Source organism: Saccostrea cucullata, unplaced genomic scaffold, assembly GCF_032062105.1.
Source record: "Saccostrea cucullata isolate Sc308-1 unplaced genomic scaffold, CSIRO_AGI_Scuc_v1 ctg626, whole genome shotgun sequence".
NCBI classification, from domain to species: domain Eukaryota; kingdom Metazoa; phylum Mollusca; class Bivalvia; order Ostreida; family Ostreidae; genus Saccostrea; species Saccostrea cuccullata.
The window spans coordinates 369,100-386,735 of record NW_026931150.1 but is presented as its reverse complement, the minus strand read 5'-3'; the positions used below and the strand labels follow the sequence as shown (position 1 = coordinate 386,735).

The window sequence follows — 17,636 nt, the reverse complement described above, 5'->3', positions numbered from 1 at the left end:
CTTAGACAATAATTTTCAAACATAAAACTTATAATCAAGTCAGGCAATGAAAATAATACAAATAGACTTGAGCAAGTCTACGTAGGAACATTTCATGTCATTTCCATGTGAAAATATCATATACTAGTATTACATGGACAATAACTATATTTAAATGCCCTTATATGACAAGTCATCAATGCATTCATCAGTAAAATGTACAACAAAATGGAACCTTGTTATCAAAATCACACATAAAATAAAAACTATCATTCCACACAAAGATATACCTAGAAATGCTCAGAATAAAAAACAACTTTTTAAAATTCCCCTAGAAAAAAAATTTTGACCTAACAGGCTTAAAGAGTATATTTCCTACCTAAAAAGTAAAATATTTTCTGACCAAGTCTTAAAGAAATTATCATTTAGTAAAATAAACAAACAGGACAAAATGAACATTCAGCAAATGACACACATTTAACATCACAGATAACTAGCTATGAACACATAGAATCACTGTACATTTTGGCAGTCTTGGTTTCATAGTAGCACTTCCAAATGGAATATGTTCACACAAAAACATACAATGCATGAAAAGTAAAAGTATTTGATAGTGGAATGCATTTTCAAAACAATCTCGCAATACTGTTCAATGTCATGTAAACTTTTGCATCCAGAAAAAAAAAAAAATACAATATATGCCATAAAATACAGTAGGTAAAACATTTAAATGACTAGGATTGGGAATGGAGAGGAATTATGAATTTGTGACTGAAAGGGGAAATGTACTTAATGCCATGATCGGTGAACACCTTCTTAGGAAAGCCTAAGTCACATAAGTACACTTGAGAGGAGGTGCCGTCTTTTCCTGTGAGTGGAAGGCAGATACAGATGCTCCACTTGGACTGAACACTGGCACCATTTGCTGGTGGATCAATGGAGAGAACTGGAGCTCTGTTGTGATTGGCCCATTCTGTGGAGGCAATGAACCAACCTTGCTGCTTGTATTGAGTATTTTCATGGGTGTCCATGGCATTGATAATGATATCCACAGCACTAGATGATAAGTCTGTAATTAGCAACAAAGAAATTATCATAAGTATACACTATATATGTGAAAAATGGCTGCATGGAAAAATGTTTACAATTTTTTTTCAGTGAGTAAAGTTTTACAAATTTATTACCGTACAATATTTGTTCAAAGAAGATGTAACAAACTAAACAGTAAACCTGCACAATTTATGAAAAATAATACCCTAAGCCAAGGCTGTGTGTCAAGGAAATTGCATATTTTTACCCCCATAGAAGTACATGTATTTTCATTTACAGTAATAAAAAGCTATTTCCTTCTTGTATCTAGGTAAATTCAGAATACCCATGAATCAGCAAATTTTGCACATTGTTTTGTCAATTACTGAGAAGTACACAGAGAATCTGTTGACAATTTCAATAATTTTTGTCACTGATCATTCCTAAGCAGTTAACAATGGGAATTTTTAGTCTCAAAATAGGGAAAAATCCAATTTTTGGCATTAAGTATGGAACCAAATATTGATACAGTTCTAAATAAAGGGAAATTAGAAAAACAACTGCTGCAACATTATACACAGGGGTTTTTTTTTTTAACTTATCATTCCTAAATGCAAATTGGGAAAATTTTAAAAAGGACCAATTTTGTTATTTTCCCATTTTTTAGTCTTGTGTAGAGTAAACAACTGAAAAATTTACACATTTTTGGCATTGGGTATATAGCACGATGATACAATTGCATTTATTGAAAGGTCTTGCAGGGAATCAAAGTATACCGGGATAAAAAATTAAAAAGCCAAAAATGCAAAATTGCAACATATATCAGGAAAGGCACAACCAACAGTCCAACACTCCATTTTTACCCACTAAAAAGTATAGGAGGAATAAATGAAACCCAAAGAAATTAATTTTGAGGAGAGACTTCAATAAAAACCTTTAAGACTAGCAGTTCGTTTTCCATCAGAGGAGTCAAACAGGGTCAATTCATCCTCCATATAGGTCGGGGCCTTGACATGACCTGGCATGAAGACCTGAACTTTGACATTGTGATTGGACAGCTGCCTGGCACAGTTGACCCCGTATGCCCCCTGCAGGTGAGGGCCACAAAGCACCATCACTGAGGGCAGCTGGTGACCATTTTGTGGATTCAATCTAAATTAACCATAACAAATCATCAGTATTAAAAGTTTAAATTCAAAAAAACCCTTAATTTTGAAAAAAGGTCATTTCTGATAACATCTTAACACACAAGTACAAACGAAGACTAAAATACTTGTAGTTTACTTTAAAAATTCACAAAAATAGCAAATTAAACAGCAAATGACAGACTTGAGTTGATATTATTGTGATAAACTTATGTTAGACTTGTTGCCTCTAAAGCTTCCATGAATGTCCTCTCCAAGAATCTTAATTTAAGATCAGATTCTTACCGTGTTGAACCTCCAAGCAGCTGTAGCACCATCTCACAGGCGGATCGTCCTACCATTTCAATCTGTCGCTCTCTCTTAAATCCTAACTTCTCTGCTGTCTCAAACAGTTTCTTCCTCCAATCATAAGAAATACTGGGAACGACTAATCCAGAATCTAGTCACAAATAAAACCAAATACCCATAATCATATTCTCCAGTGTAAATTCAGTTTTTACAGCAGAAGGAACTTGTGAAAATATCACATTTGTGAAATACATCTAAATACATAATAAAAACAGAATTTAATTGTTGGGGTACCATGAATTCCCCCACATGAATTAAACTTTCATCTAAAAATAACATAAATGAATGCTCTTACCAGTCACAAAAGAATTATTTGATGGAATAGCCTTTGGCACTTTGATTTGTTGATACACGACAGGTGCGGACTGGAGAACGTTCTCGTCACACCTATACTTCTGTGGTTTCTTGGTCTCCACCACTTTTGTAAGTTCTGGGTTGGCACTCTCTATCTCTTCGAATACAGCTTTTTTGTCAAATAAAGCCAGATTTTTTTCAAAGTCAAAGTCCTGTAAATAGGATTCGGAGGGGGCACTAAAGCAATCCTCCCTGCCCTGTGAGGGACCTCGGCTACGGAATTCTATTTTCTTAGCTGCTGATGAATTTCTGATTCTTGTTTCAGAAGCTGTGAATGTAAAATATAAGAAATTTAGCACCAACCATAGATTTTTAGCATAATTATTCTTCATGCTTCATTTTACGTCAAATAAATACACTGCCCTGTGCATTAAAGTTGATTAAAATTTCTAAGCATTTGCATGAACTGGCATTTACATGTAATATGTCCAGTTCTATGCATACAGCATTTTTATACAATACTCGAGTTAAGATTTTTTGATAATGAAGGCTTCAAAGTTTGTCGCTCATGAACTATGGTGAGACCCAATGCAATACATGTAAGAATCAACATTTACAGTAATACCACAATAGACCCTTTTCCTATGACATATTTTGCCTAAGAGGTATTCCCTTTAGCCACCATATTGTAGGGCAACAATCTTATATCCCTTCATTATTCAACCAAGTTCAATTTGCTATACTGGTTACTGAGGTAAGGATAACACTATTTTTCTTATGAATATACGTTTGTTAAAGCATCTATTAATTCATAATTTTAAGATTGTAAATATTTCCCCCATATATTTCTTGCATGCATGTTTAAAATTGGTTGCTCAAAGAGGTGAATTCACTGCTTTGCCCTACAAGATGGCGGCTAAGGGGAATAACATCTAGGCACGATATGTCATAAGAAAAGGGTCTATATGCAGTAAGATTTACCACTGAGTGAGAACTTACTGGAGTTTCTCCTTGTTCTTTGTTCCTCCTTGGTGGGTGTGTATTTTACATATCTGCTGCCATTTTCACATGGAGGTGTGTACCTATTGCAACCATTCCCATTGGTTGGTGTATATCGATTGATCCCATTGATAGGGGAGTTGTTCCTATTCCCATTGGTCATTCTGGGAGCACTACCACTTCTCTTCATGTGACTGTTCCCGTTTCCCTCCTGGCTCCCTCGACTGTTGCCATTTCTTATATTGCAGGTTTCATTGAACTGTCTCTCGGAAAGAACAACACTAACAGGCTTGTCAATAATCTTAACTGGAGAAGGAGCAATCACATCATTGTTATTTTCTGGAGAAAGTTTGGATGGCGTAGCTTGCTTATTAGTGATTGAGATGGCTTCAGTAGGATTCTTCATAATCTTTAATTCTTTGATATCTGATGCACTGGAAGTTAAACGATAAAATGATACAACTTGACATACAGTTTTAGCTCCAAAACACATTTCTTGCCCCAATGTTATAATATCCTACAATTAAGTCAATTTGCTTTAAACTTCAGAAGATCTTTTAAATATATTCCAAAATTAATTTTGTGCTTAAACAAATAAAAATAACAAGTAAACAGCCTTACTTTAGAGTTATTTCTGACACTGGACATTTCAGACCATTCCTGAAGGCCTCAATAAGAGTCAGCTCCTGGGAACTGTTGTTGATACAAGTTACCTGCCCTTGATATGTCCCAAGGACCTCTCCACAATCAAGGGAGACAATACAGCCAACAAAAGCTGATGTCATCTTTTATGTTTCTGTAAATTATAAAGATTGAGAATGATACAATTTGAAATATAAATTCTTAAATTAGCATGGGAAAGACACACTTTTTATGGGAAAGACACTTTTTTTATGTGCAAGTTCAAAATAATGATACTGGTTCTTCCATTATTAACTGTATATCATCACAATTTTTTTTCTTTTTTTTTGAAAGCAAGGGATTTTTAAAATATTAAGGATTCTTACAGAAAAATACCTATCAACCAAATTGAAAAAAAAAAAAATTAAAAGTGATCAATAAAAATTCTCATACAACGGAAAAGTATATATCAAATCGTGGTTTACTTTTATAGTCAATAGATACATTTCTGGGATATTGCAAAGAATAGTGAAACATTGATTTAACACATAGATAGAAAGGATGTTTTGATAACATATTACAAATTATTTACTGAAAACTTGGCAATTTGCCTATTTTTTGCAATGTTAATCCATTTGTACAGTGAAAGTTCAGATAATTAATTGTATATGTGGTATATCTTCCAAAATAAATAAAGTAACAATACCCTGTATAAAAAAGCTGTGAATGTGAACCTGATTAATAGATACTACATCAAATTTATCCAAATCGCCATCTCTACTTCAATTAGAGGTGACACATTAATATGAGCAATGGACTCTCCCTCCCTCTCTCTCTCTCTCTCACACAATAAACTTATGACCATAAATGGCAATAAAACTGAAGACCTCTAAAAACCTACCTTATAATATAATACTAGTAATCTAATTGACTTTTGTACAGATAAGACCAGTTAGTTATGTTTTAGAGTATTCCACATACTTTTATGTATTATATATGATACCCAGAGCCTATTTCACAACACTAACATAATACAACTTTCTGTTCTGTTCTAAATATAAATATCAACCATGACCTTTAAATTTCAATTCTGATTTAATCTCTTCTATCTGTAGTATATGGAGGAACTGTTAAAGACAGAGTTTTGTATCAACAAATACAGTGTCTTAAAATACAATTGTAATTCAGTAATTTATAAATATATATTTCTAGAAGGAGACTATGTAACTGTATAAATTTCATATCAAATAAATTATAATATAAAATTATTTTTTTTCCAAATATAGTCTTACTGAAACTACCTAGGAAACTACCTGCGATTCTCACAAGAAAAACAACAAAAGTTCAGCAAAAAAGTGAAAAATTTGTCTTGATTTAAAGGATATTGCAGATAAATAGTATATAAGATGTTCTTCATTAAAGTCAGCACTGTTGAGGCTTTGTTTTGGTAAAGCAACTTACACACAACGTCCTGTGACATCAGAGTCTACATGCACCAAATGTCACTTGCTGTTTGACGAGCCTGATCTAAATTATGACTGAAATAATTGTCTGCGCTCATCTCAATGGTTGCATCTTCAACACAGTATGCATCTTTGTGGATGCTATACATAGAAAAAAAAATTGGAATGGCCTAACAGTATTAAATATATTGCTAGAAGCGTTGCCTATCCCACTAACTGTCTGGTGGTAAGCAGCAAAACACTTACTTGGGGTTTCTTGCCCTCCAACATTGCAAGATTCAGCTACAATTTTGTTCATATAGTGCAAATGTAGCTAGCACTTATTTCACATATTAATTTAAGTTTTTGGGGAAAATACCCTTAAATTGGGAAAATCATCTAGGGGTCTGGGGGCCACTGCAGACCCCCTAGAGGATGCAGGATGAGCACAATTGGGGAGCCAAACTGAATTTCTTCATTTTAATGACCATTTAGAGGGCATAAAATAGCAAAGTAAAACCATGAGCTTTTAATGATTGTTAGGGGAATGTTTTACACACCAAAAGGGGGAAATTGGGTAGGCGGGGGAAATTTTCTCTTGGGGAAAAATATCAAATATTGGTGGTAAATATGCGGCAGTGTCTATATGCACGACCGTCGTGCACTTACTTTTTCAACAGCTATTCGCACGACCGTCGTGTACACAATTTTTCAGTGACTATTTGCACGACCGTCGTGTTTTTTTTATTTATCAAATGTTTATAGGCCTAATATTTATCAGCTGTTCGCACGACCATTACATTTATTCATACCGTCACTTATTATGGCATTCGTTTTTTTCGTCCCCAGTTAAGTTCGGCACGCAGTAATTAAAGCTTAAAATACATTTTGGTACGAAAACATCGCAAAAACTTTCTTTCATGATGTTAATTTATATAATAAATTGACATATAGGTCCAATCGGCAGGTCATTGTAATGTAAATCTTGTATTTGTATATACACAAGTCATTTTACTTACTATTTTGGTAGGCCTGGGTTTACCCTTTCAACCTCAACCCACATCGAGCCAGGACACATTTGATAAGCATTTTCGCCTACTTTAGTACTGATTTCTTAATACACTTTTTAACCAAAAATTTGTCATAAACCTTAGTTTTATACTGTTATACACGTGAAATCTCAAACTAAACAATAATGATATTTAAATGTTAATAATTCCCTTAATATACTATTTATAAGAATCATCAAGTTTGTGTGGAGTATGTAGTAAATATCGACGTACATGTATGTATCTAAACGATGATAAACTGTTGATAAAGACCACATGTGCCTGTGGACGGGACCCTCCCCCGTGTTCCGTACTCCAAGGGTTCTTTGACTTTTTTGAATAAAATATTTTTTCTATGACATATTCAAAAAGTATTACTAAAAAAAATCCAAAATTTAAGCTTTTATAAAATTGCATACCCTCTGATACTAAAACAGAAGTGTTTTAATCAGAGGATATATTCCCCCGTCCTGTCCCTAGCATCTGTGATAAAGACCACCCTTTAACCAGAAAAACAACATAAATGATTTGAATAATTTTGTGTATGACTGCACTTTATTTTGGTTGAAGGTGGCTTCATCTTTAAAATGGTGAAAAATATATAATTTTTTTCAATTTTTCTTCTCCTATTTTAAGATTTGGCAAGATTCTGTCTTGATTAAATTTATCCATCCAATATCAATGACTTCGTGGTGTGATTGCTGAAATATAAATGGGAGATTCCAAATTTTAGTTGAAGATTTTTTCAGTTGTGTATTTTTTCTATGTTTTCTTTACTACTTTTAAGAAATAAGATGTCATTTCAAGAGTTTCATTGTTATACCTGGGTATGACAGGAAGTTAGTCACCTGATCAAATCCTATTAATGCCTAAAGGGCGTTATAGTAATTTGTGGTCTCTTGGTACCTCTTTTACAATGGATGCTGAATGATCACCCCTCCCCCCTTTCCTTTTTTTCGGTTTCTATTAATCTTCATTATTTTTTTTAAAAAAGATTTGTTTCTTTTTTATGGCTAATAAACTGCTTTATTTACATATTTATGAAACAGAAAAAATTATATTACGATTCGGTTGCATTCTTTGGCACACTTGATCATTGAATAGCTTATAATATTCAATCCTTGTGCTGGTGTGTCCATATATTTTATACATGTATGTAAAATAATCAATCATAACATATCCATGAAAGAAGCTGTACCATAAATAGAAAGGGGTGTGAAGGTGTGAAAAGAAATGACTCTGGAGCCTCACTGAAATGTTGAACACACACGTTGAGCAAACGAACACATTACGATCCGTGGAAGTGCAAATATAACGTGTGTGTTTCGTGCTGAAATCGGCGCGAATCGTCCTACGCGAACCATCTCAGTGCGAAAAAGAATGCGCGAGACATCCCGGATTCCTTGTAAGAAAAAAGCTATTTCATCGTGTGCACATCTCTTGCAATGTGTGATGGCTATTTGCATGATGGTCTTGTAAATAGTTTTTTTACCTATGTGCACGACGGTCGTGTATATATCTCAGCAATTTGCATTAGCTATTCGCACGACGGTCGTGTAAATAGACTTTCTTTACTAGGCGCACGACGGTCGTGTATATATCATCGGCCTTAACATGCCCTATATTAATCCCTGTATTACTTACCAAATTTAAGTGACTTGGTCCCTAGTTTAACTCATGTTATGGGAGGCTGTCAAAGGAATTTTTACTTCAACAGAAACACCCCACAAGGTACCCCAATATGTACGCAATATGTCGGTAATAAAGTTTCCATAGAAATTTCAAGAGTCACGATGAAAAATATATCAATAACATTCAAATTTAATATGTGTCGTTTTGTTCTCATTAACTAAAACTTCTTGATAAAGTTAAGTCTGCTAGACGGTCTACTTCAAAAAAAAAAAAAAAAATGATAATTGTCCAAGAATCGTGAATATTTACAAAATCTCAAACAATTTCGTACATATAAATACTTACAGTTAGCTTCAATTCAATACCCAGAGATAAAGGCTTCTTTTTAAAAATGTATAAAATGTTTTTAGATCAATTCTTTCTCAAAAACCTGGTTTACAAAAACATGGCTTCAAAACAAACACTGGGCCGCTTATATATTTAAGAATGACCTTCGAAATAAAAATAACAAATAATTTTTTTAATAGAGAAGGAAAATGTGGTAAAAATAGTTTATCTAATATTTTTACGACCCTAATAAGTAAATGGAATTGGACTTCTTTCATTGTTTACGAAGGATATTTGATGAGGAAAATTATCTATCAATATTTCATTGCTCTAAGCGATGCTTAATCAACTCATGGAAAGTTCAACATGTGACGAAGTGGAGAAGCTAAAGTATTCAAGCTTGGCTTATGCTTACGTTATTGATTTATTTTACCTGTTATGTTCATGAGACAGAGAATATTTTCTGTAGTCTGATAGAATTTTCAAGACTTTAAAGGAGAAGGTAAATGCCACTCATAATCTTTAGACAGCTGGACAGGTCTGGAACAATCACTAGATTTAGCTACGTAGCTTGATTTACCTACATAGCTTTATTTACCTACCTGAGGTAGCTTTATTTAGCTACCAAATTGATCTATTTCTATTAAAAAGCATTTTTCTCAGGGTGTGCAGACAACATCATTTTGATGCAGTGATCATTTCCAACTTTGAACACAAAACAACTCGTGAAAAAATCCCTCTTGAAAAAATATCTTTTTCTGCGCAATTGCAATCAAAGTTCTGAAAGTTTTGGGGCTATGTATAACAGTTGGAACAGTTACTCCTTGAATGAAATGACAAAGAAGTCCAGTTCTGGTTAACACGATAATAGGTCGGTAATTATTTAGCACATTGTGAAGTAATCATACTCAGTCATGCCTCACCGCACCTCACCGTATGGTCAGATAACCAAACATTGGAATTACATGTTTTGCTCTAAATTGTCCAAACGCAGCAATGTATAAACTATCTCTGCTTTGAATTGTTTTTTAAAGCCTCCCAATTAAAAATATCAATAGTCATTTAATTGCGACTTTTTGTCTCTTTTTAATAAATAGAAAACTTTTGAAAACTTACCTTGAAATAGCTAAATAAAGCTACCTGAGGTAGGTAAATAAAGCTACGTAGGTAATTCTACCTACGTAGCTAAATCTAGTGATTGTACTGGACCTGTTAGACATGCACATGCTGCTGTCTGGAGACAACCACTGTCACCCCTACTAATGTGTTCGGAACCCTTTATTTTTCGGTGTTCTGCAAATTATAAAACCCGATGAGTTCAGAGTACTGCTCTGGTAATGGCTCTGGCGGAGTTAGCGAGACTTCAGCGAGATAGGGTAAATTATTCACGGAAATGTGGCTAGGAATTGACTGGCACGTGGAGGCATAGTAAACAGAAAAGTTATGTTGCGTTTCAGTTTTCACCACCCTAGAATCAGCTAATAATGTCTGTAGAAATGTACTTCAATCAATCGATCTCTTATACATTCATTCAAACTTAAATACATATTAAGTATTCTCTATAATACAATTTTCTGCAGTCATGAATTAAAATTTCTTATTGGACAAATATTTTGCATGGGAACTGGGACTATATTTTTTGGCGTCAGATTAGCAAATGTGGCACCAGCATGATTTTAACTGACCAATCAGCTGAATGAGTATTGCATTATGGGTTACTACAAAAACATGAATTTCACGCTTGATAAAAAGGAAAATCTTATGGTAAATGAAAGGAATTTTTAAAAATAGTATTTTCATGCTCATAATGACAAACAGTTCATTTGTTAAGTAAACGGCGGAAGTCTAGGTAAAAATGCAAAAGCAATTTGCGTCTGTATAATTCCTTTGTTGTACTATCGGTGAATACAATTTCCAGAAATTCCCTGGCCAAAATGTGGTCACGAACGTAAACAAAGTTTTGTCCATTTAAATGCATAAGAGATGCTGCTCTTTTTCCTTACCCTTGAAGCGCTGGTGTTCTGAACTAGACATGCACAAACCATATATATAGCTACATTTTATAAAACATTTTTTTCCATTCATCAACATCTTTCATAGTTTCCTATCTTTGTATTTTGTTCGTAAGAACATTTTCTTTATTTTGCAGTCCATTAACATGATCGTAGATTGACCTGAACTACATGTTCGAAGTAAAATGTAAACATGTATTTGGCGTAAACATTGCTTTTCATTCATTGGTCAGTTGCTCGTGGTAAGATCCTCTGTGCGCATTTATAACAATAGCCATATAAGGCAAACAAAGGTTTGTCAGTGTAGATGATAATGCACACTTTTTACCAGTGAATCGGTCACTAGAGAGCTCAAATTTTCACCGAAAAGCATAAGATAAATTGTTATTTTGACAGAGAACCTTTTTTCTGTTGAAAATCGTGAAAGTCTTTCAGAAAGGCCTGGAAACATTTATTACAGGACATGTTATCTAAAGAAACATGCTATAGCAATATCATGTTTACTGCCAATTTTATTTATAAAACCCAGTTCTACCCTATAACCTTTGAATAGATCAACCTAAACCACGTGTCTTGAATTTAAATCACAATAACATTAGTAGGGATGACTGTGTCATGTATAATTAGGCCTAAATTAATAGTTTAACATATTATGTGAGAATCTGACGACTTTGATGCAGTTGATATTTTGCATATCTTGGAGCTTTATTTTAATTTGATTCAATCAAGAACATAGCTACTGGTTACATGTTTTATTGTCTTGATCACTCTTTGAACTGTTGAACATGATAAAATATAGGCCTAGCCTGTTTTCAATTTGTTTTTGTACACACTCAGGCAGGTTTCATATATATTATATTTCCTTTTTTTCTTTCCATAAGACACTTAACTTGATTTAGGACACCCCAACTTCAAACTCGCATGGTGTACATTTGTTCATCATTACCAGTTTCGATTGACTTTCAGCTCACCTAAGTCAAAGCTTAAGGCTCATACAAGTGAGCTCTTCTGATCAATTTGTCCATTGCCTGTCATCATTGTTGTATACTTTTCTGACCCTATGTATGCGAAGGAACAGTTGTTACCCATTTTTTTATTTACTGAAGTCAGTTGTGGCTGAGATACAAACTCACGACCTACCGATCGTGGAGCGAATGCTCTTAACCATCACAGAGCTACCGTGAACGGTCTTCTGATGAAGAATAGAAAAGCTATTTGTCATATTGATATAGAAGTAACCTAAGGTAGTTTTGATTCAAGTTAGTTCAAATTCTCCCTAACTCTAGACACATTCTTTAACCAAGTGTATATTTTATCCACCTCCCAACCTTTTATATTTGTCTTTACAAACCAATAATTTGCTTGTTATTTGAAAGTTTTGGCCACCCGACAAAAAAATTAACAAGTGAGTTTATTGGTCTGTAGAGATGACTAATATTGGATGGTAGGTGGATAAACTATACATGCAGGTTGGTTAAAAAAAGTGTCTATAGAATTAGGGAGTGACAGGTACTTGATTGACCAATGCTGGACAGTAGAGAAATTCTCCCCAGCTGTGTGCAGAAAATCTTGTGCTGTAAATAGCACTTTATTTGCATTATGGGATCTGTAGCATTATATTCAAAGACTAAAATACAAAACCATATTGCTACAGTTCTGAAGCAAGTTCAAATCATAATCCTAAGGGTAGGTGGGGCCACAATGAGGGAGTTTTATATAGGAGTATATTGAAAAAAAATACTGAAAAATTTTCTTTTCAAGAACAAAAAAGCCATCATGAGTCATATTAATATAGAAGTATGTTTAGGTAATGCACATTTGGGTTTATTCAAATCATCCCACGGGGGGTTGGCTGGGGCCACAACAGGGAATATCAAAGTTATAAAGTTATAAGAATATAAAGTATGTTTCAATAACAATTTTCTTTTTGAGAACATCAAAGCCAGTCATAATTATTCAGAAGCATCCTTAGATAGAGTAGTTAATGCTATTTGTGTAGCTCTGAAATGTCAATGTTAACAAAGTTTTGACACCTTTAGTTCCTTTTAGTGACTTGATACCTTTCCTAAAAAAATAGTTGGGGGCATTTGTCCATTTTGGACAGTTCTAGGTTAGTTTCAATAACTCTATTTTGTGTTGTTACATGACCACTGCATCAGAGGTTCTGATGTAAAGATGATGCTATGTTGGTCATGTTTTTTGAATTCTTTTAAAATATTGATTCTTCTTTTCATCTTCTACAGGCATTCCTGTAGGTATTTATCAGACAAACATAAAGTATGGTTATTTTGAATTTAAGGTTTCCTTCCAAAATTGAAGTTTAATGTCATGGGAGCCGGGTAAGGACAGGTCTTTATTGATCATACTAAGTGCTTAGATATAATGAGAAAGACTGCTCTATTCTCTTGTTGTTTATTATGTTTTTCTTATTATATAATTATTTATAATTCTAATGCTCCTCTACAGGGTTGAATTATACAGTGTACTCCAATGACTATTAAGGTTCTTGTACTGGTTCATTGCTGTTGCAAAGTTTTGGATTGAAAAGTAGTTTTTATTCAATGTTGCAGAGTATGGAAAGTGAAATGTCAGATTCTTTGCAAGAAGAATTATTAAAGAGACTTGATGCCTATGGAGAGAGTTTGATGGACAATGACGATTATGAAAATAGAGTTAAGCATGCAAAGAAGATCAAAAAGAGAAAGAAAATTTCAGCTGAGGAGAATGACTTCACTGCGGAAATTCACACAAAGAAGAGGAAAAAGCGAAAGAAAAATAAGGCAGATAATGGAAACACACCTGCTGAAACAACTGTTGAAGAGGAGCAAACTAAAATGAGTGGAAAAGAAAAAAAGAAACAGGAGATGAAAGATGCACTTGGGCTGAATGATATGGATAAAAGCGTGATAACTCCAAATGTGAGTGTTATGAAATCAGACAGGAATGGTGATATAAAAAATCCAACCAATACAAAGGTTGTAGTGTACAACAGACCAAAATCAAAAAAGAAAGAAGAAGAAACAAAGGATGTCAATGAAAAATCTGAAGAGGCATCAGCTCATGTGATTGATTTAAAGTCAGCTAGATTGGACGTACAGAAATTTGGAATCAAAGGATTCAGTGAGGAGAAGAAAGACGCAGCCATGGAATCCTTACTGGTTAAACTCGGAGCAAAACCCAAGAAGAACAAGTCTCACAACTACAAGGAATATCAGGAAATGGTAAAAAGACAAAAAGTAGAGGAGAGAGAAAAAAGAGAACTGGACAGGAAGCTGGGATACAAGGTCCAGAAAAAGGTCATCGCCAGGAAGAAAGATCGGAACGATGTCGGGCGAGTGGACGGACAGGTCGGGAAGTATAAACACGGTGTCCAGTTTGTGACAAAGCAGGACTTACAACCAGGAGGGAGATCAGTGAAAAAAAGGAGGAAGAAAAAGTTCTAGGATATCTGAAAATTGTATTTGATTTGTATGAAATTTTTCATTTCTTAATTGTATATACTTGTGGATAATTAACAAAAGTTAGGCATAAAAATTATTGTCTGAAAATCTTTTGTGCAGCTTTTTTTTACAGTCAGTGGAATTTGGTTGAATGAGATGTACTTAGTATGTATTATTAAAATTTGATAGTTAAAGAAAGTTCAAAGGTATATAATTGTAATTTTATCATATTGTGTTCTGTACTTTTTGAAATGAATTGCATCATTTGGTCAGAGACTAAATATTGCAAACTTTGGTGAGCCCTATTGGTTATTACATTTACCATATTGGTGTGAATATCTATTTTTTTGTTGACTGTGATTAAATACACCAATGACTAAGCATTAATAGACATTGAAACAAGAATCCTGCTGAAGTATAATACCTAACACATACTGAGAAGTTATAACGAGGGATGTTCCATATATGGTTAGCTCTTGGACAAACGTGATAGATAATTACCTTTTCGTACATGAAGGGTGTGGAATGTTATAATTTCCACAGGTATTTATTGATTGACTTTTCTGTCCATCTATCCGTTGTATGCCTTTATACTAGTAAATTTTGCAAGCACCCGATTTAGTCATATGACCTTTTGCCTTTTTTGTCCATCCTCATATCAGTCTGAAAAATGTTAAATGCTTCTTCTCCTTGGATCTTCTGAACCAATTTTAGCCCAGTTTTTTTTTTATTAGATGCTCTAAAATCTTTGAGTAAAGGAGAACCAAAAAATCAAATTTATGAGCTTTTTCCCGTAGAACATTTTGGATGTGGCTGATATCATCAAAATTCAAGCTCCTTAATACAAAACAACAAGCAATAAAAGTGTTGACAATGTGAAATTCATGGCCCCAGGATGAGGGGTTCTGGTGATATGTGGGGCTCTATTAATCCTTTGGTGAAAATGTATAATTTTTTCAAAATCTGCTGCTCCATAAACATATCGCAGACAAACTATTTTCACGGTTATGACAAGCTAGGATATTTCTACCTAAACTGTTAAATTTAGCTCTCTGGTGCTGGATACTAGCAAAATAAATTCATCTTGTATTTTTTTTAATACTTCTATAGTTTTGGTGTTTACTTAAAATAAAACTTAAGAATATACAAAGACATAATTCTCTTTATTATTTCTTGATTTTGACAGCAAGATCATTGCCATGGTTCCATAAAACAGAAAATTCTTCAAGAATGTAATTTGTTATATTTTAATCGCATTTTAAAGTGGCACAGTGACGTAATAAAATACAAATGTAGAATTTTCGTTTTTTGTTCAATTCCTTAAAGTATTAGGTTTCAGAAAATTACAGGTTTCAAGAACCTAAAAATTAAATTTTTATGAAAAAAATTTTTTCTGTCTGCCCCAAACTATTGAAAATTATTCATACGCGTGTGCAGAAAAGTGTTTAATAAGTTTCCATAGTTACCATGGTCTCAGGTATCCACGAATGAATATAAGTAGACCAAAAAATTTGATGTAATCTTTTTAAAAAGTTGTAAGAACATATTTCTCACCTTTGCATGCTCCAGTTGAATTTTGTTTACAAGTTTGAGCTAAAAATAAGAGTAGCGTGACCTTGACATATACGAAACAACGAAACGGTTAATACAACCTTTGTTTTTCCGGCACTTGTATTGTGCAGTCAATTCTTGCAGTTGAATTGTCATATCTTCGCATAATTTGCGCAAGTCTTTCTCTGTATGCCACAGAATCTTAAAATTAAGATATGATTTTGACTCACTGTGCCGCTTTAATATAAGTAAGTTTATTACAGACTAAAGCTCATCTGATTTTAAACTGAATTCAATGAAATTAGGTATAAAAGTAGAGAAACCAAGGTTCATATATTTTTTATTGATGTTGCCACAGCTACGCTATTTTTGTCTTTATTTATAAGTGTTATACAGTTCAATTTTTTGGTAAAGATACACACTATAATGTTGGAGGATGCTTGGTACCTGGGTAAAGCATGACTATATATATATACATTTCAATTTAAAGTAAAGTTAGGATCAGGTAAAGCTATATATATATAAAGAGGACTCAATTTTTAGGGAGTATTTTGTTAGAGCTAGGGTATAAAAAGAGAAAAACAGCTGTAGACTGTTAGAAGGGTGGCTTTTCAGATCATTGCTTTACTATTTAAATATTTGTTGAAATATATATTTAAATGGAATAGAAAGATTTTATTTAATTTCATATTAACTATACTACATTCTTTTTTCAGCGTATTAAAACTATATATTGAACAAAGATTCCTTAATATAGATACTAGCTTGGAAGTTTAGCTCTAATGAAGTCAAGGACTGAAATATGTGCATTGTGTTAGTTTAATTGATATGATTTATATATTCTGAGTATTAAGAGGATGGTACTCTAATGGTAATCTATCATGTTTTATTATCTCTTAAATTGATGTATGGATTACTGTTAACAACCCTTAATTTTTATTTATCCAGAAGGTTATTAGCACAGAATATTGAGTGGATGCTGACGTTAAATTAATTAGTGTTTTTCTTTCCTTTCATTTTTGTTAAATTCAACTCATACCTTGATGTGAATCATTTACTTTAAATGGAAGCTGATATTTTTTGTTAGAATTTTTTGATTAAACAAGTAAATTGCAGGATGCGACCAGGGTCATTTACCTTGAGATCCAACGTGGTCGATGAAAGCTTTGCCAGGTCATGGAAAACTCAAATGTCAACATGGGAGACAGGACGTAGACTTTAAAGTCCATTTACATGTGATTGTTTATGGAAATATTGACACTTTTTAGGAAGTTTTCATCGCTGTTTAATATTTGTCTAATACCTTATATGACGGCTTGAGTTTGTTGGGCCTTACCTGTGCTAATTGCAGGTAAGATGATTAATGGCGGTAATTAGGAATGACATGGGCAGGTTTGATTGTTGATTTTTCATGTTTGATGCCTTCCTAGGAATGCTCGCTGGGAATTGTCAGTTTTAGGCTTTCTTTTCAAGGATTTTACATTTTCATGGTTGTATATCTGAATTTTTTTTTCAGACGTAGGAGTTTGTGTGAATTTGTTCCTTCTTAGATGGAAAGTTTATAATAGTTCATAAGGTAAGTAAATACAATTACTGTAAATGTTTATCTTATCTTCTTGAAAAGCAAATACTGATATTTAAGTACTTATGTTACCATAATATTTAAAAGAGTCATGTTTTCAAGCTACAAAACACAATTTGTCCCTAAGATGTATATATTTGCATTGATTTTAAGAGCACTGGACCTTCCCTCCCATTTACACCTGCC

At 33.5% G+C, this 17,636-nt stretch overlaps 2 protein-coding genes across 2 annotated transcripts; one reads left to right on the top strand and one right to left on the bottom strand.

Annotated features, from left to right (window-relative positions):
- Positions 1-310: 310 nt before the first annotated feature.
- Positions 311-9,003, bottom strand: LOC134231584 (enhancer of mRNA-decapping protein 3-like). Its single transcript, XM_062713558.1, has 7 exons — positions 8,884-9,003; positions 4,416-4,590; positions 3,795-4,228; positions 2,797-3,123; positions 2,439-2,592; positions 1,943-2,160; positions 311-1,048 (listed from the first exon to the last, which is right to left on the bottom strand). Exons 2-7 carry the CDS (start codon positions 4,577-4,579, stop codon positions 714-716), a joined length of 1,632 nt encoding a protein of 543 aa, XP_062569542.1. The 5' UTR covers positions 4,580-4,590; positions 8,884-9,003; the 3' UTR covers positions 311-713.
- Positions 9,004-9,245: 242 nt separating this feature from the next.
- LOC134231580 (uncharacterized protein C1orf131 homolog) lies at positions 9,246-14,343 on the top strand. Its single transcript, XM_062713545.1, has 2 exons — positions 9,246-9,367; positions 13,448-14,343. Exon 2 carries the CDS (start codon positions 13,451-13,453, stop codon positions 14,318-14,320), a length of 870 nt encoding a protein of 289 aa, XP_062569529.1. The 5' UTR covers positions 9,246-9,367; positions 13,448-13,450; the 3' UTR covers positions 14,321-14,343.
- Positions 14,344-17,636: the final 3,293 nt, after the last annotated feature.

What these genes read in the sequence shown, in the direction of transcription:
- LOC134231584 (XM_062713558.1), bottom strand. Translation starts at nt 4,579, where the DNA reads ATGACATCAGCTTTTGTTGGCTGTATTGTCTCCCTTGATTGTGGAGAG. An exon ending in AAGAACAAGGAGAAACTCCA is followed by an intron (nt 3,124 to 3,794) that starts GTAAGTTCTCAC and finishes TTACATTCACAG; the next exon opens with CTTCTGAAACAAGAATCAGA. An exon ending in CTGCTTGGAGGTTCAACACG is followed by an intron (nt 2,161 to 2,438) that starts GTAAGAATCTGA and finishes TGGTTAATTTAG; the next exon opens with ATTGAATCCACAAAATGGTC.
- LOC134231580 (XM_062713545.1), top strand. Translation starts at nt 13,451, where the DNA reads ATGGAAAGTGAAATGTCAGATTCTTTGCAAGAAGAATTATTAAAGAGA.